This window comes from Oncorhynchus masou, chromosome 24 (genome assembly GCF_036934945.1).
Source record: "Oncorhynchus masou masou isolate Uvic2021 chromosome 24, UVic_Omas_1.1, whole genome shotgun sequence".
Classification (NCBI taxonomy): domain Eukaryota; kingdom Metazoa; phylum Chordata; class Actinopteri; order Salmoniformes; family Salmonidae; genus Oncorhynchus; species Oncorhynchus masou.
In genome coordinates, this window is record NC_088235.1 from 48,543,398 (window position 1) to 48,562,780 (window position 19,383).

The window sequence follows — 19,383 nt, forward strand, 5'->3', positions numbered from 1 at the left end:
AGAAAACCGTTAACTGTCATCCGTTATGTTACCAGCTAAAATATTGTAGTCAGATTACAGATACTTTTGCAAACCTAGATGGTTATTTTGAAGATTACTTTTAAATTCAGAAAGGATGTTTGCGGAAAAAAACTTTGACACTTCTCTGTTTTCTCAATTGCATTCAAATCAACGTTGAAAAAGGTGCAAGTTTAATTTTTTTCCATCTGAGTGAGTCTGACAACAAGTCAGAGACCACTATGATGACACACCAAATAGGTTTTATGGATCGCGGGGAAAGAACAAGAATAGGCTTTTGTAGGCTCCAGTCCAAGCTATGTCTTCCAATGGAGCGACTTCTGTCGGCATCCAAAGATTATCCAACTTAAATAAACCCTTGGAGGAAAGGATGACAGGAGTGGTGTAGTCTACGGCGATACAGATATCACTTATTATTGATATCTACATAGCACATTGATGTGAATCGCACTGCTGCTCTCTCATTTAGCTATTTGTGCCTTACGGAATGTGGTTGTTGTGGATGGCTGTTCACAAATCTAAATGTGTATTTGAATTCAATAATGGTTGAATTCAAGAAGTTTAAGCTGCCTACTGTATCAATCATTGTTTTGAAACCAGTGGACAGCCAGTGAAAAATGTGCTCTTGCAAAACTGCATAGTGCAGATCCCAGCCTATGGAATAAAAGTGGGGATTTTATTACTCAATCTAATTCATACTGATAAAAATGTATAAATCCATAGGCCTAATGGACACATGCTCAAACTCGTACACTTTTGATAGACTTAAGGGGGCAATCCATTTTTGGACATAAATTATATATACAGTAACAGTCAAAAGTTTGGACACACCTACTCATTCCAGGGTTGTCACTCATCCCTCCGGAACTTTCATTACACACACCTGTCCCCTATTCCCACTGATTAGTGCTTGTATAAGTGTGCCCTTTGATTTCAATTGGGCTGTTGATTATTGTTACAATGTCTGTTGGTGCGTGTGAGTACATGTGCTGTGTGTTTTGGGCTTCCATGCCCTTGTGGATTGCGCAGATGATTACGGGTCTCCTCTCATGTGTTAATCATCGTGCGTGTGTTATTTATTCAAGGTACTCCTCGCTCTTTTTGTTTGGGTTTCAACCCAGTGTTTTTATAGTGTTTGTTTGGTCTTCGTCAACGGTCCTTTACACGGCACGCCATAATTTGGGTACAATTTTAAAAAACTTTTACACACTCCTGTGTCTGTCTCCCGATCCTTCATGCCAACGTGACAGACCCCTAGACCTTTTCCACGTTTTGGATAAAGTACTGAGTTAAGTGTCTGTATACTTATGTAAATGTGATATTTCAGTTTTTTATTTTGAATACATTAGCAAAACTGTCTAAACTTTTATTAATTTTTTTGCTAGAAATATTACATTTACACAAGTATTCAGACCCTTTACTCAGTACTTTGTTGAAGCACCTTTGGCAACAATTTACAGCCTTGATGCATCTTGGATATGACGGTACAAGCTTGGCACGCCTGTATTTGCTGAGTTTCTCCCATTCTTCTCTGCAGATCCTCTCAAGCTCTGTCAGGTTGGATGGGGAGCATTGCTGCAAAGATATTTATAGGTCTCTCCAGAGTTGTTCAATCAGGTTTAATTCCGGGCTCTGGCTGGGCTTCTCAAGGACATTCAGAGACTTGTCCCAAAGCCACTCCTTCGTTGTCTTGGCTGTGTGTTTAGGGTCGTTGTCCTGTTGGTAGGTGAACCTTCGCCCTAGTCTGAGGTCCTGAGTGCTCTCTCTCTGTACTTTGCTCTGTTCATCTTTGCCTCAACCCTGACTAGTCTCCCAGTCCCTGCCGCTGAAAAACATCCCCGCAGAATGATTCTGCTACCACCATGCTTCACCGTAGGGACGGTGCCAGGTTTCTTTCAGACATGACGCTTGGCATTCAGGCCAAAGAGTTCAATATTAGTTTCCTCAGACCAGAGAATCTTGTTTCTGATGGTCTGAGATTCTTAAGGTGCCTTTTGGCAAAATCCAAGCTGACTGTCATGTAACTTTTACTGTAGAGTGGCTTCCGTCTTGACACTCTACCATAAAGGCCTGATTGGTAGAGTGCTGCAGAAATGGTTGTCCTTCTGGAAGATTCTCCCATCTTCACAGAGGAACTTTAAAGCTCTGTCAGAGTGATCATCAGGTTCTTAGTCACCTCCCTGACCAAGGCCCTTCTCCCCCGATTGCTCAGTTTGGCCAGGTAGCCAGCTCAAAGAAGAGTATTGGTAGTTCCAAACTTCTTGCATTTAACAATGATGGCGGCCACTGTGTTCTTGGGGACTTTCAATGCTGCAGAAATCTTTTGTTACCCTTTCCCAGATCTGTGCCTTGACACAATCCTGTCTCGGAGCTCCAAGGACAATTCCTTCGACTTCATGGCTTGGTTTTTGCTCTGACATGCACTGTCAACTGTGGGACCTTTATATAGACAGTTGTGTACCTTTCAAAATCATGTCCAATCAATTGAATTTACCACAGGTGGACTCCAATAAAGTTGTAGATACATCTCAAGGATGATCAATGGAAACAGGATGCACCTGAGCTCAATTTTGAGTCTCATAGCAAAGGGTCTGAATACTTATGTAAATAAGGTATTTCTGTTTATAATGTTTTCGCTTTGTCATTATGGGGTACTGTGTGTAGATTTCTGTGGATAAAAAAAATGTTATCAGTTTTAGAATAAGGCTGTAAAGTAACAAAATGTGAAAAAAGTCAAGGGGTCTGAATACTTTCCGAATACACTGTATATGCATCATGAGCTTAGTTCAACTGTCACACTCCATGGGAATATAAGCTTGTTTTTCTCCAATGTTTGTAACATTGTAAATGTAGCCTAATAACATGGTTAAAACAATATTTTTGATATCATTGATGATCAGTCCTTGCATTCATAGCTCTTTCTATTAATCTTAGGGTGGATACATTTCTCCAGGCCCATCCTTCAGCTTTTTACCAAAACACAGGCGGGGCGACCGTTTTGTTATTGTTTCATCTGTGGATTTCCAAAAATCCCAGAACCACACGTGGGGACCTAGTGAATGACCTGCAGAGAGCTGGGACCAAAGTAACAAAGCCTACCATCAGTAACACACTACGCCGCCAGGGACTCAAATCCTGCAGTGCCAGACGTGTCCCCCTGCTTAAGCCAGTACATGTCCAGGCCCGTCTGAAGTTTGCTAGAGAGCATTTGGATGATCCAGAAGAAGATTGGGAGAATGTCATGTGGTCAGATGAAACCAAAATATAACTTTTTGGTAAAAACTCAACTCGTTGTGTTTGGAAGGACAAAGAATGCTGAGTTGCATTCAAAGAACACCATACCTACTGTGAAGCATAGTGGTGGAAACATCATGCTTTGGGGTTGTTTTTCTGCAAAGGGACCAGGACGACTGATCCGTGTAAAGGGAAGAATGAATGGGGCCGTGTATCGTGAGATTTTGAGTGAAAACCTCCTTCCATCAGTAATGGTATTGAAGATGAAACGTGGCTGGGTCTTTCAGCATGACAATGAACCCAAACACACCACCCGGGCAACAAAGGAGTGGCTTCGTAAGAAGCATTTCAAGGTCCTGGAGTGGCCTAGCCAGTCTCCAGATCTCAACCCCATAGAAAATCTTTGGAGGGAGTTGAAAGTCCATGTTGCCCAGCAACAGCCCCAAAACATCACTGCTCTAGAGGAGATCTGCATGGAGGAATGGGCCAAAATACCAGCAAAAGTGTGTGAAAACCTTGTGAAGACTTACAGAAAACGTTTGACCGCTGTCATTGCCAACAAAGGGTATATAACAAAATATTGAGATAAACTTTTGTTATTGACCAAATACTTATTTTCCACCATAATTTGCAAATAAATTCATTAAAAATCCTACAATGTGATTTTCTGGATTTTTTCTGTCTGTCATAGTTGAAGTGTACCTATGATGAAAATTACAGGCCTCTCTCATATTTTTAAGTTGGAGAACTTGCACAATTGGTGGCTGACTAAATACTTTTTTGCCCCACTGTATATGTAGTAGAAAGCGATGGGTTAGAAGAAACCTACATATGCAACACATAAAGTAAAATTTAACATCTATATATGGCCAGCTATGTCAACTTTAACATTGATTTATCCTGCAATAGATGTGGTTCAATTGGTAACATACATTTGTGTCTTCTAATGCCTTTTATGGGGAAAATAATCTAAAAGTAACTGAATATAATCAGATTACTTTACTGAGTTTGGGTAACTTTTGGATTACCCTAACTTTGGACAGGTAACTAGCAACTGTAACAGATTACATTTAGAAAGTAAGCGACCCAACCCTGTGTTTGGTATGGTTACATAAGGCAGATGGTTACTTATGGGTCGTTGGTCAGGTTGGGTGGGCGTATAATGCAAACGTCTAGTAACCCAGAGGTTGTGAGTTTGAATCTCATCGGGGACAATTTTAGCCAATTAGCAACTATTCTATGACTTACTACTTTTTATCTACTTTGCAACTACTTAGCATATTTGTAAACCCTTCCACTAAGCCTTTAACCAAACTCCTAAACTTAACCTTAACCATAACCCCTAGCCTAGCTAATGTTAGCCACCTAGCTAGACTTCGTAAAATACCATACGTTTAGCAAATTCGTAACATAGTACGTTTTGCAAATTAGCAAAATATTGCACGTCTTGTAAATTCGTAACATACAATGCAAATTGTAATTCGTAACATGTCATACGAACTTGGTGATGTACATCCACAAATGAATACATCCCATACGAAATGTAACATATCATACTAAATGGAGTGTCCCGGATTTACATACAGAATAATACAAGATGCTCTGAGACCAGTTTGGCCTTCTAGTTAGCTACCCTTTGCCTGGTTAAGAAACACAAGCTGCTTTCCCGAAATTAAAAACATTTGCAGCATTGAATTGTTTGAATTTGTAGTCTCGCTAAACCCTCCCACTGGGGTTGCAGGTAGCCTAGTGGTTTGACTATTGGGCCAGTAACCGAAAGGTTGCTGGGTTGAATCCCCGAACTGACAAGGAAAAAATATTTTGTTTTGCCCCTGAACATGCAGTTAACCCACTGTTCCCTGGTAGGCTGTCATTGTAAATAAGAATTTGTTCTTAACTGATTTGCCTAGTTAAATAAAGGTTACATTTTATTTTTAAATCCCACTGTGTCACTGCATTTCATAGCCAAGATCTGAAGCCAAGTCTCCCTCTTTTCCTCAGTGAAAATTGCTTGATTCAAGCATTACCTCTCAAAAGATAAGACCCATAATAGTGGCGCTAATTTCCTTTCTTTCTATTGTGCATTGGCGGGCAGCATTTTACATCGCAGGCTGTTCTAAAACTAGGTTACTTGTAGACCGGACCGTTTACCATTTGTTTCGGCTACACCTTGTTCAGTCATGTTACCTCATTAAAAACCTGGCGCGTGTTCAGCAGCACACAACATTTTGAAAAGTTCAGATAGAAATATACTAAGTAGAACAAACATGCCTCTGACATGTTGAATAAGGAATAATGTCAGCTCTATTCATGGAATTTCTAACTGTAACATTCGAGAACATTTTGCAGCTGAACGTGGCCCTGGTAACATTACTAGTAGCCTATATGCAAAGTAACATTTGGTAAATCTCATCATAGGGACATCAAAAGAAAGGAAAAGGGACATCAAACTATTTATTGACAACATTCCTCTTGCCAATACTCTACATCTGACTGGATGAATAACTTCATTTTGAGTTAATGTGGACCTAGTGACTCAGACTTGAGCACTTGGACCAGGAATCGAGCACTGGGACTCGAGCACATGGGGACTTGGGACTTGATTCAGACTCGACTACATCACTGTGCGAAACTGTCATTAGCTCCCATTCAAAGTCATTAACCCTCGTTCTACTTTTGGACATCAATGTGGCTGCGACGTCCGTGGAACGTTGATAACAATGACAATGATGCGACTGAGTAACAGGTGCAACCCATACAGTGGCTTGCGAAAGTATTCACCTCCCTTGGCATTTTTTCTATTTTGTTGCCTTACGACCTGGAATTAAAATTGATTTTTGATTTTTCTGTATCATTTGATTTACACAACATGCCTACCACTTTGAAGATACAAAATATATTTTATTGTGAAACAAACTAGAAATTAGCCAAAGAAAACAGAACTTGAGCGTGCATAACTATTCACCCCCAAAGTCAATACTTTGTAGAGCCACCTTTTGCAGAAATTACAGCTGCAAGTTTCTTGGGGTATGTCTCTATAAGCGTGGCACATCCAGCCACTGGGATTTTTGCCTATTCTTCAAGGCAAAACTGCTCCAGCTCCTTTAAGTTGGATGTGTTCCACTGGTGTAAAGCAATCTTTAAGTCATACCACAGATTCTCAATTGGATTGAGGTCTGGGCTTTGGCTAGGCCCTTCCAATACATTTACATTTTTCCCCTTAAACCGCTCAAGTGTTGTTTTAGCAGTATGCTTAGGGTCATTGGTGCCCTGTTGGAAGGTGAACCTCCGTCCCAGTCTCAAATCTCTGAAAGACTGAAACAGGTTTCCCTCAAGAATTTCCCTGTATTTGGCGCCATCCATCATTCCTTTAATTCTGACCAGCTTCCCAGTCCCTGCCAATGAAAAACATCCCCACATGATGCTGCCACCACCATGTATTCTTTTTTTATTTTTTACCCCGTTTTCGTGGTATCCGATTGTTTAGTAGCTACTATCTTGTCTCATTGCTACAACTCCCGTACGGGCTCGGGAGAGACGAAGGTTAAAATTCCTCCGATACACAACCCAACCAAGCCAAGCCGCACTGCTTCTTAACACAGCGCGCATCCAACCCGGAAGCCAGCCACACCAATGTGTCGGAGGAAACACCATGCACCTGGCAACCTTGGTTAGCGCGCACTTCGCCTGGCCCCCCACAGGAGTCGCTGGTGCGCGATATCCCTACCAGCCAACGCCTCCCTAACCCGGGCAACACTAGGCCAATTGTGCGTTGCCCCACGGACCTCCCGGTCACGGCCGGTTACGACAGAGCCTGGGCGCGAACCCAAAGTCTCTGATGGCACAGCTGGCGCTGCAGCACAATGCCCTTAACCGCTGCGCCAACCGGGAGGCCCGAGATGGTATTCTCGGGATGATGAGAGATGTTGGTTTTGCGCCAGAGATGTTGGGTTTGCGTTTTCCTTGATGACCAAAAAGCTAAATGTTAGTCTCATATGACCAGAGTACCTTATTCCATATGTTTGGGGGAGTCTCCCACATGCCTTTTGACGAACACCAAACATGTTTGCTTATTTTTTTCTTTAAGCAATGGCTTTTTTCTGGCCATTCTTCCGTAACGCCCAGCTCTGTGGAGTGTAGGGTCATTGGTGCCCTGTTGGAAGGTGAGGGGTGGTCCTATGGACAGATACTCCAATCTCCGCTGTAGATCTTTGCAGCTCCTTCAGGGTCATCTTTGGTCTCTTTGTTGCCTTTCTGATTAATGCCCTCCTTGCCTGGTCCATGAGTTTTGGTGGGCTGCCCTCTCTTGGCAGGTTTGTTGTGGTGCAATATTCTTACCATTTTTTTATAATGGATTTAATGATGCTCCGTGGGATGTTCAAAGTTTGAGATTATTTTTCTAACCCTACCCTTCTCCACAACTTTGTCCCTGACCTGTTTGGAGAGGTCCTTCGTGGTGCTGCTTGCTTGGTGGTGCCTCTTGCTTAGTGGTGTTGCAGACTCTCTGCCTTTCAGAACAGGTGTATATATACTGAGATCATGTGATACTTAGATTGCACACAGGTGGACTTTATTTAACTAATTATGTGACTTCTGAAGGTAATTGGTTGCAAAGGGTGTGAGTACATATGCATGCACCACTTTTCTGTTTTAATTATTATTATATATTTTTGAAACAATTTATTTTTTCAATTTCACTCCACCAATTTGGACTATTTCGTGTTTGTCCATTACATGAAATCCAAATTCAAATCTATTTAAATTACAGGTTGTAATGCTTCGCCAAAACCTTGCACCACCTGGCGATTGTGTTTCTCTTTCTCTCCCTCTCTGCATTTGTATGTGTGTGTTTGTTTTGTATGTGATTTGCAGTATCTATGTGGGCTGAATTAGGAATTTAAATGGCCAGATCATTGTTATATGTGTTTGTCATATTTCTGCTTTTGGGAAGAGAATAAGATGTTATGCAGAAAAACATGTTGGTAGGACAAGGATATATATGTACACTGAGTACACCAAACATTAGGGTCAGCCATAGTGGTATGGTGCACCTGGAGCAAAGTAGGCTTAAGTGCCTTGCTCAAGAGCAGGTGTTCTTAATGTCTTGTATACTCAAGCGTATGTTTGTGCACATGTCAGTGACTTATGTTTACTATAGGTTAATGGCGCAATACAAATGTGATGTGACTAAAATGGCCTACTGTTTTCGTCATTTTGAAAGCAACCAAATAATTATTAAAATTACAAAAAAATATTTCCTACAGTCAAATGACCAAGTCGCCCTCTAGTGGCCTCATGGGTGGAATGTTTATAATAAAAAAAATATAACATTTTTTAATAAAGAATATTTTTCTTAATTTCATAATTCATAAACATGATTTTTTAAATGCAGAAAATCCAGTTTCTATGTCAATGCTTTTTTTAAATATATATTTCAGTCTTTGATGTATATAAAGTGTAATATTGGGATGCAAACAAAAAATTGAATACATTTCAACTATATCTGACATGGTATAGGTAGGTGTCTTCTTTTTTAAAAGTCCTTAACCATGTGTGTGAGTTGTATACTTTTGTTTCAAAATGATTTGTTTAAGACTACCAAAGAAACACTCTGTTACACTGATTTAGCCCACTGCAGTAAAAAGTTAATGATATTTGAGTCAAAATGACTAAGACTAGACTAAATCCTAAAACGGAACTGTTGTGATGTAATGTATTTTTGGATGCGTTTGCAGAGCTGGCTCGGGAAATGAACTTTTCTGTCGACGAGATCAACCACATCCGAGTGGAGAACCCCAACTCCCTGACAGCGCAGAGCTTCATGCTGCTCAAGAAATGGGTCAGCCGGGACGGTAAAAACGCAACGAGTGAGTGTCTCTCCTTCTCCCAAATATATTTCTACCCACGATGGCTTTCTCTTCTATCACATCTCGCGATTACAATTATGTACTAGTGGGCGGCAGGGGAGCCTAGTGGTTAGAGCGTTGGACTAGTAACTGAAAGGTTGCAAGTTCAAATCCCCAAGCTGACAAAGTACAAATCTGTTGTTCTGCCCCTGAACAGGCTGTTAACCCACTGCTCCTAGGCTGTAATTGAAAATAAGAATTTGTTCTTTAACTGACTTGCCTAGTTAAATAAGGTAAAATAAATACTACAGAGTACCTCGCTACTGTATTTTTCCATGTCCATAAAAAGGTCCTCACGACCTCTCTCTCCTTCTGAACTCCCTGTCTTTCCCTCTCTTAGTGTCTGTGAATATTTCATACTGAATGACATTGAAAGGACTTATGTAGAAGCAGAATGGCTTCTATGTTTGTTAAGATTCCTAATGCAGTTGTCATTCAGCTTAATATGAAGTCGCATATTATGTTCATGCTCCTACTAAGGACATAATGTTTAGTACAGGAAAATATAATTTGGCCCAGTCTCCTTATAGAAGAGAACCCTTTTCTCACCTTCACACACTGCAGTGTGATTGTAAACTATTTACCTTGCAAGAGCTATGACAATGAAAACATCTGGGTTATGGAACAGTGCATATTGTTCAGACAACTGTCATATTGTACAACAAACAGTGTCTTGTCTTTGTTGGACTGACTTTCTATTGTCTGTTTTCCTTACAGCGGATGCCTTAACTGGAGTGCTGACCAAAGTCAATCGGATGGATATTGTGACTTTACTGGAGGGGCCGATATTTGACTATGGTAACATTTCAGGCACGAGAAGTTTTGCCGATGATAACGCTGTTTACCTGGATCAGGCTGATGGTAAAGTTTAGCTCCATCTAGCTGACCTCTTACCTCTCCTGCTACCTCTTTTGTTTTTGCCTTACAACTGTAGCAAAAATAAGAACAAATTGCCTGGCTATACTATTGAATGCAATTTGCCTATGGAGACTACGGGACCCTACCTTAGACCGGCTGGTGTCTGACTGACCCTTCGTTTTCGGCTTTTATTTGTCAGATTCGGTCTAACCATTTTCTGACACTCAAATGAGTGTGAGGAAATGTTAGCATGCAGAGTCCCATGGGTTCACTTTTAACTTCAATTCAGGACATGTATTTTAATTCACTTTCTGAAATGTCTGGGTTCCTATTAAATTGACACCAGCCAACCCTGATGATGAGAATAGCATGTTAAGCCCAAAGATTTTCTAGAGGTCTTGATTGACATTACCTTTTATATTATTTAAGCCCTCCTAAAATCTAATTGCATTTGTGCTCCAAGGGTTTTGTAAGATGAATTGATGACAAACACTAAAACTATCCATAATGCTAACCAGTTGCATGCTGTAACACACTGCTTTTACCTGATTACCTTGTACCTTCAACAGGACACTACTGTATAAAACCCTTTGTTCCCTAATGCATGGAGTAGCCATAGACTCAACAGACAGTCTGTTGTACTTTGTTCATCTATAGCTCTAGATCTGTCTAGTTCTCTAGTCTGCCTCCAGTTCCTCTGAGCCCTCCCCGGATAGAATGACAGAGCTTCGTCCTCTGTGAAACCAGACTACTTTCCTCCTCTTACACGCTCGTCCATCTCCACAGACTAAACACCAGGGCAGCTTATAACAGCTCCTAACGGCTTATTACGTGTATTGTGCCGTCATCTCTGCACTTCCCCATACCCTTCCCTGCCACCTCATCAAAATCATCTCTCTGTCCTCTCATTCATCTTTGTCTTGTCTTGCTAATACGTTTTTGTATTTTGTTAGCTTTTTTTGTGTCTTTTACTTCTCTTTAATCATCGTGTGTCCTCACCAGTAGCATGCTTTGTTGTTCATGAGAGCGCCTCCACCTCTGCAATTCCAGTGCCGCCCTCGATTAAGAATCATTCCCTAAACCCTGATTCATTCTTGGTCTTACAGACCTCCATACCTCTCTCCATAATTCTTCCCACACCGCTGATCCCCAAGTTATGAATCCTCTGTCTCACTCATGGGCCTCACACCTTTACCACCATCCCCACCACCCAATCCAGCTCCCTCTCCTCTTCCATGTTTCCTTCTCATCCCCCAGTCACCAAGTCTTCAACCCACTGGGGACCCCAGTCAACCCACACACCTGTCCTCTACTCCCATGCCCCAGCTCTCTCCCTCATCCCTTCCAAATATCTCCCTCAATGCTCCGTTTTCGAGTCCTCAGGCTCAACCCACTGGGGAACCCAGTCAGCCTACACCCCTCTCCTCTACTCCCGTACCCCAGCTGACTCCTTCATCTCCTCCTCAGTCACCAAGTCTTAAACCCACAGGAGATGCCAAAGTCCTCTCTTCTTCTCCCACCCCCCAGCTGTCTCCCTATGTGATCATATGACAGTCCCACAGTCTTGAATCCTTAGAAACCCCATTTCCCACTTTGTCCCACCCTGTCCTCCCCCTAATATCACCTGCAGGGCCTCACTGCCCTAATCCTGACCCTTCCCCCCCTCTCATCCGTTCCCTGCCCTCCTGTCCTGTGTGTCAATATCCCTGTGTCCCCCATACCTTCTCCTTCTGCACCTCCCTCTTGGGTTCACATCGACCCCTCTACCCTAGAAATCTTCATCTAAGCCCCCTCCTATCGTCTTTCGTCTTTTCTGTGTGAGCATGACTAAACACCCGCTCAACTGTTAACTAATAAAACCCACTCATCACACATATGGACATTTCTACCATTCCTTACTTATTTCTGTTTTGTTTTCTTATCCCATCTCAATGGCTGCATATGAACCCATCCCTTTAAAGAACAAAACTATCTTGTCATAAAACTGTTAAAAGCTGTGACAGACATACGTATTTATTGTTTTTGTCAGTGTAAGTATGATTTGTTTTATACCATTTTTACGTTGGGTTTCTCTAAGGTAGTTCTCAAGTGAATCAAAAGTGCTGCATATTGTGCTGATGATTCAGGAGACCAGTGTCCCCTCTGAGGGTCACCATAATTAGTGGGTGTTTTGTTGCATGCTCTATAGTCAGTCTCTGTTCCATTGTCCATGTCACTCAGTCCATGTGGTGTGTGGTTTATGTGGGATTCCTTGTGTCATGTGCGTCCATGTGAGTATATCATCTCCCAACAGATTATCACTGCATCCTAGCGGAGCTGCAGTCCCCAGCCCAACTGCACTCTGACCCTTCCTTCACAGAGCTCTACTCTGAACCCCCTACCCTCACCATTGACCCCGAACCTTCCCCTGTCCAGCTCAAGCCAGACCCTCCTATCTTCATCCTCACCCAGTCCGAGTCCTGGGCCGACCACATGGAGCCTGACTCCTCCAATAGGAGCCCTTCTAGACCCTATGAGCTGTCCCTGTACATTCCCACCCTTGACTTAGATCCCACCGCTGCCACCAACACAGGAATGGCTGAAGGTGACCAGGTGCTGATAGTGGAAGAAGAGAAAAAGGAAGTGGACATAAGCCAACAGATGTCATTCGCTTCCCCTGAACAGTGTGAAGTAGAAAAAGAGGTCAAAAAACAAGTCTCCTTCTTCTCATCATCTTTGTCCTCCCCATCATCACCTTGGCAAGAACAGCAGGACAGCAGACGGGCAGGGGCTGAGGAGGTCGTGAAGGGAGATGGTGAGGAAGTGGTAGAGGCAGGTCAGATGGTGGAAAACGGGGATAAAGTGGTAGAAGAGGGGGACAATAAGATGGTCTTGGAGGGGGGTAAGGAGCGAGAGAATGGGGCTGAGGTGGCGGAAGAGGGGACTAAGGTGGTGAAAGAGGGGGATAATAAGATGGTGTTGGAGGGGGGTAAGGAGCCAGAGAATGGGGCTGAGGCGTTGGGGGAGCAGGGAGTGTCTGGTTCCACTGAGGAAAAGGATGGAGATGAAAATGAGATGACAGAAGACAAGTTGAAGTCGCTGTTGGAGGATATTCATTTGGAGGAAGACTCAGAGGAAGAGGAGGGTGAGGAAATGACGGAGGCCAAGGTTCAGGAGATTCTCAGTCAGGTGAAGCAGGCAGAAAAAGACATGTGTTCACTTCCAGGTTGGCACAGTGAGACATTCAGCGTCAACGTGGAGCCGCCCACACCCGGACGCAGTGTGAGCTCAGACCTGCTAGACCGCCAGGAAAATAGGTACACAAAAAAACATATATTCCATCACTGCTATGGATTAAGGATAAATACACTTTCGTGTACATCTACAACTGGGATTGAATATCTTCGCCTCAGTCTTTTGGTCTTTTTTCATAATCTGCCTTCATCACAAACTATTTGATCAATAAATTTGATACCAACCCCATCCTATTCTCAATATTGATCTTTATCTTAGTCAATATTCTCTGAATTGTAATCCTTAACCATTAATCCGAGTTTCAATCTAAGTCTCAACCTTACTCTTTCTCCCAATCTCCCCACAGCCAGGAGAACTCCAGTGACTCCGCCACCTCTTCCTCTAGAGTGGAGCCAGGGAGGTCCAGGCACAATGGCGATCACACGGAGCTACCACCTCATGACGGGTCACTTCCTCTATCGCAGGAATCAGCCAACAGAAGAGCTGGACATGGGAAGGAAGAAGGCGTACTTGTGTCTGAGAAGAAAGTCCAGGTAATTGCAATGTCTATGCAAGACAATGTACTGTAACTGGTTTTGTACAATGTGTGTCTGCTACAGTGAATACGGCTCATCGGGTACATCACTGTTGTTTCTTTTTCACAGTGACACGAACTGGATGTCCATTCTTTTAAATCAACTGGTTGACTGTAAATTTAACTTCACCCTTTTTTCCCAGATGTGTCATTGTTTATTGTTGCTGATGTCAGAAGAACCTTGGGATTGTGTGACGCTAACAAATTCTCTCTCGCCTGCTTTTTTGTGTGTTTTCTATATCCCCTTCTCACTGTCTGTAATGTTGCTTTACCTGCACTCTTCAGCAGCGTTTTAGTGAGTCTGGCACTGATGAGGAACAAACCGTCACCACCAGGGTGTTTCGGCGCCGGGTCATTCTTAAGGTACCCTGCTGAGACTGGGTGAAGGTTTGGTTTAGGTTTGGCTATAGATTGTTAACCTAGCTTTGCCTCTGGTGTGCAGTGGACTGGTGTGGCTCGCTTAACTGACAACTATCAGTGGGAGAAAAAGGAAACTTCAGAAATGTTTGTTTGAACTGTGTGTGTGTGTGTGTGTGTGTAGGAGTGTGTGTGTACGAGTGTGTGTGTGCGTGCGAGCGAGTGTGTCCTGGCCTGGTAACCTGCTTTCATGTTTTCAATCACGGATAATTTTGTGTCTCACTGTTGCCTCTGTGATGCCATTTAAAGGGACATGCCACAATCATTTTGTTATTGTTTCAATCAACAACTCTTGGGGAATTCTAAAATATTCTGTCTCTAGAGGTTTGCTTGCAGTTTGATGGTGCTGTTGCTGCAGAGTGTGTTAGTGGTTTGCTGTTACACTGGCTGAAGTGAATTTGGACCAGTTCTGATTGTAGTCCTAACCATGAGCACTTACAGGGAGAACAGGCAAAGAATATTCCAGGCGAATCAGTGACAGAAGAACAGTTTACCGATGAAGACGGTAACATCATCACTAGAAAAGTAACTATCTGCCTCTGCCCTCGTCCTAAAAATACACCTCTGAATTATCATACCCACCTTCTCAAAGCATCCTCGAAACTCTCCTCCCAAAACATCCTAAACCCTATCCACTTGTGTTTGTGTGTGTATCCCGGCCATACCCTCTCCATCTTGACCATGATCATTATCTCCTCCCCTTTTCCCAGGTCATCAGAAAAGTCATCAGGCGGGTGTCCATGCCTGACGACCAGGGCGGGGACAGGGGGAGGTGGGACCGAGGAGACCTCTGGCCTTGCCCTTTCTCACTGGAAGAGGAGCTAGAGGTTGGCATGACGACAGAATAGGCCGCATAGAGGGTTGCCCCAAGGGGGTTCTGGGGTTCTGAACCTGAAAAGAAAATGGGTGGGGTCCTTAACTCAGGATGTGGTTGTGGGATTCGACGTTCGAGTTCTGCCACTAATGTTACCAGTTTGTGTGTATCTGTGTCTGTGCCTCTGTTTGAGTGTCTGCCTGTCTGTGTGTGTCTCTGTTTGAGTGTCTGCCTGTCTGTGTGTGTCTGTGTCTCTGTTTGAGTGTCTGCCTGTCTGTGTGTGTATGTGTCTCTGTTTGAGTGTCTGCCCGTCTGTGTGTCTCTGTGTGCGTGCATGAGAGCTCAATGACTAGGATGCTGAATATGTTCCAGCTATTGTTTGTGGCCCATATTGAATTGGAAAACTGATTGTTTTGTAATGAACCAGGTGTGCTCTGCCCTGACACATCTTGTTTGTTTGTGGTAATACAACTCCTCTGGGCTATAATGTTCTCTCCGGGAATTTAAACACTCACTATGCCTTTAGAATTTTGTGTGATTTCACGGTATCTTGCTATCTGCGTATGTTTGTGATGCTAACATTTGCCTTTGTGGTCTGGTTTACTGCTTTCAGGTTGATGGTTTCAGGTTGCTAATATTAAATCATCTCACATGTTGCTTATCTCTGGTCTAGCTGCACTCGGGTTGCGGTTTTCAGGTTGATGTGTTGGGTTACTGCTTGCCAGGATGGCTCTCAGGATGTGGGGTTTTGAAATTTGCCTCATCTCACTCGTGTGTGTGTGTGTGTGTGTGTGTGTGTGTGTGTGTGTAGCAAGGAGATGGAGCTAAAGGCAGGAGGAAGGAGGAGAGGTTGGGAGAAAAGAAGCTTCACTCGTAGGGCTAGCTGTGCTCCACCAGGTACTTTACCAAATAGAGTGCTTTACCCCACCACTTCTCTAATAAACTCAGTCATTTCTATCCCCTGTCACTGTTCAGTGGTGTGCTCAATATTTTCTGTTCCATTCCATATACATGTTTAAACTTGGTGCAGCTCTGCTCCATTTCACTATACTGTACTTGTTCTCTTCTGCATTGTTGCCCACTGTACTCTCCTGTCCTGATGATTCACGTATTTCATTCTACTCCAAACAGACTTTTATGTTTCAAACTGAAAGCCTGACTCTTGTCTGTTTTGATTCTGGTTACATCAGCTGTGTGGTTGGGTGACTAGTCACAAAGGGACCATGGATAATGCTCAAAACACACCTCAGCATATATTGTCACACAGACACTCTCTGTCTGTCTCTCTCTATCCACTAAATCCCCACAAAGGCCAGCTCATAGACAGTACTATCGTGTGGGAATTGCATCAGAGAGGTTGCTATCTGATTGGTTACTGTTAATCCCTGAAAGGTGTTGCTAGCTATATGCATCAGTGAAATATTCAGTTTAAGCAAACTTGAATAAAAAAAAGAGTAGTGGCACTCTCATGATCTCTGGCTCAGCTGGTGGTTTCCATGACAACCAGGGTGACCATGAGAACCCGTGGCCCAACAGACTTCTTGATGCTCTCTAGCATCATCGAGGGAATGATTGCTCCAGTAAATGTGTGGGTAGCAAACAAAATGGAACATAAAATTCAGATGCTATGATGTAGTGGTATTACATCTATCAAGTAATCAGAATTAGTAATAACTAAGGGACTCAACCTCAACAGCTGCCTAAAATAATGATTTTTCTTATTTTTCAGGTGTGCAGGAATTATTCTCATCGGTTTCCACGGGCAGAAAGTTACACACAACTAGAAACTAAAGGAAAATAGGACATTTCAGCCAATACTTCCAACGTGTGGTTTTCAAGTGTGAAGAACTTGACCCGTCTGATTTTAGCATGAGCATGAAAAACTCACTCCCTGTCAATTGAGGGATCTGGAAGGTTCTCACCATGGAATCTGAATTCTAATTGTACAGCTCTCACTTCCTGTGGTCTATGGACCAGAAGAATTATGCTTCCTGTTTGTGACTCGTAACGTGCCATTGGTGTCATGAGAGCTTTTGAGGAGCATTGTGGTGACACTGAAAAAGGACTCCATTACAGAAAAACTACAAGTGGTCATGAGAAAAAACATTGGTGTCGTGAGAGCTTTTGAGGATCATTGTGATGAGACCGAAAAAGGACTCCATTACAGAAAAACCACAGGTGCAACTGAACATACACTTCCCTGTGACCAAAGATGGCACAAAAGCTCAATTCTAGTAGTAGGAGAAAGAAACTCAACAAAATTACACAAGAACAAGAGGATCACTTCTGATCCACCTCCAACACTCGCCTTATAGTTTTTTTCTTGGACCCATAAATGTCAGGTTGTAAATTGCTGGGGTTTTTGTTTTCCTTTATAAACCTGAAAATAACAAAACTTTTTTCTGTATAGAAATTACAATCTGTACAATTCTAAAATGATGAGTTACAAGATTATCATGCAGAGGAGAGAACTTTACAAGTGCTTTCAACATGATTATCAAAATGGTTCAAGATTTGAGTGAACTTCACATGTTGTTGTATAACTAATTATTATAGCAGGTATAACATTTGTATATGAAAAAAGCTGGTTTGATTTTAACTGAGGAAATTTCCAGAAAATCTTCTGCAAATTTCAGTGATTCCCAAAATGGGGATGTATCTAATTCTGCAAAAGCAGTCTTTCAGAGTACTCATATTTTCATGCATGCCTTTCACATTATTTTAAGTAAAATTTGTACAAGTTTGAAAACACTGTATTAAAAATTAGAATTAAAACCCTTTATCTGTGTACAACTATAGCCTTAACATTTGTCACCTGTTTTCTATTTGAAATTAGAAAAAAAATAAAAACCATAAGTGTTTTTTTTGTCTCGGACGAGGAACAGTATGAAGAAAGTTTGTTCTATAGCTTCTTGAGGATTTTACCGTTTGTCTATGTACAACTGAAGGGCGGCTTCTGCAGGGTTTATCATAAATGCTATGAGAAAGGAGTAATCTGAATGTATATGCTAGAAGACTGTCTCGCTGTAAAATTATAAATGTATTGTGTGTATTGGCTATAAGGTGTAGGGGTCGCTGTACGCTGTAAGACTGTTTGTAATCATTTTAGCAGTGTGTCAATTGGTTTTTATAAAGGCTGCTGTGGTTTTAAAGACGAGGGTTTGGGGATTTTGGGAAGTATTTCCTCAAGTTTAATCTACTCACATAAAGACACACAAGGCATTCTTTGATTGTAACTCTTGATAGCATATGTATGACAAAAACACTGGATGGTCAAAACGATTATTTAAGCATAAAATAAATTGTGTTGAACTCTGAAATTGTGTGATCTTTTTAGGCTTGAGAATCTGTATGCAGTGTCTAACTAGCATTGTTTTGATAGCTCAATGGCGATTACTTTGCATTAGATCTTCTCTTTGTATTGGTTAGACTAGAGGCCCATGTAGTTCAAGTGTGGTGTTATTCTGGTGTGAAGGCTCAAACTTAGTGTGATGATGTTTATGCTGTGGACATGACAACCATGTAAAGGACTTCATTTATTTTGACAAGTGAAGCAATTTAGGGTATTGTATCATATATCCTATCTTACATGTCAATCAGGGGGTAGAGGGTAATTTGATATGGTTGAACTATCAATTTTGTCAATTTTGTTTGATATGTGTTTTCAACTGAGCAAATTTTTTCGATGTACAATTCTTACTAACAGAGTGAAGCCATTGAAATGTAACTATTCTAGCACTTTGGTTATTCAAAGTCTTCTTTTAGAGGCTATAGATGCAATGACGCCACCACAATGTTTCAAGCGTCTTAAAAAAATGTAATTTAAAAACAAAATAAATAAAAAAGCATTGGTTTTGAAATATTTTGTTTCTGTTTTATCTTTGTGTTTATGTGATGTCGAATCTATTATGTTTGTAAGAAATTCCAATGGGTTGTGAAATGTTTAGGCTAAGAAATAAAAGAGGCTGGTAGAGCTGACAAGGTACAAATCTGTCGTTCTGCCCCTGAACAGACAGTTAACCCACTGTTCCTAGGCCGTCATTGAAAATAAGAATTTGTTCTTGACTGACTTGCCTAGTTAAATAAAGGTAAAATAAAATAAATATATGTAATGAATGATTGATTGAATAATTAGCCAGACAAAGAAGAGGTAGTAACAAAATAACATTTTCAAGAAATGAAATATTCTATAAAGTGTATTTCTAAGCACTTTCAATATAACATCACAGTAGGTGGCAGGTAGCCTAGTGGTTAGAGTGTTGGGCCAGTAATTGAAAGGTTGCTAGATCAAATCCCTGAGCTGACAAGGTAAATATCTGTCATTCTTC

General features: G+C 41.9%; 1 protein-coding gene across 23 annotated transcripts in view; it reads left to right on the plus strand.

The window, feature by feature from the left end:
• Positions 1-18,915, plus strand: part of LOC135512283 (ankyrin-3-like) — a 153,502-nt gene extending 134,587 nt beyond the window's left edge. For 13 of the 23 annotated variants that reach the window (XM_064934132.1, XM_064934136.1, XM_064934130.1 and 10 more), the window contains 9 exons: positions 8,988-9,119; positions 9,876-10,019; positions 12,310-13,312; positions 13,597-13,783; positions 14,110-14,187; positions 14,683-14,766; positions 14,952-15,068; positions 15,867-15,952; positions 16,785-18,915. In XM_064934132.1, the coding sequence (XP_064790204.1) occupies positions 8,988-9,119; positions 9,876-10,019; positions 12,310-13,312; positions 13,597-13,783; positions 14,110-14,187; positions 14,683-14,766; positions 14,952-15,068; positions 15,867-15,932 (1,811 nt within the window). In that variant the 3' untranslated portion in view covers positions 15,933-15,952; positions 16,785-18,915. The remainder of the gene's footprint in view (positions 1-8,987; positions 9,120-9,875; positions 10,020-12,309; positions 13,313-13,596; positions 13,784-14,109; positions 14,188-14,682; positions 14,767-14,951; positions 15,069-15,866; positions 15,953-16,784) is intronic. The other 10 variants (XM_064934143.1, XM_064934152.1, XM_064934153.1 and 7 more) reach the window with 7 other exon arrangements.
• The last annotated feature ends 468 nt before the right edge of the window (positions 18,916-19,383 follow it).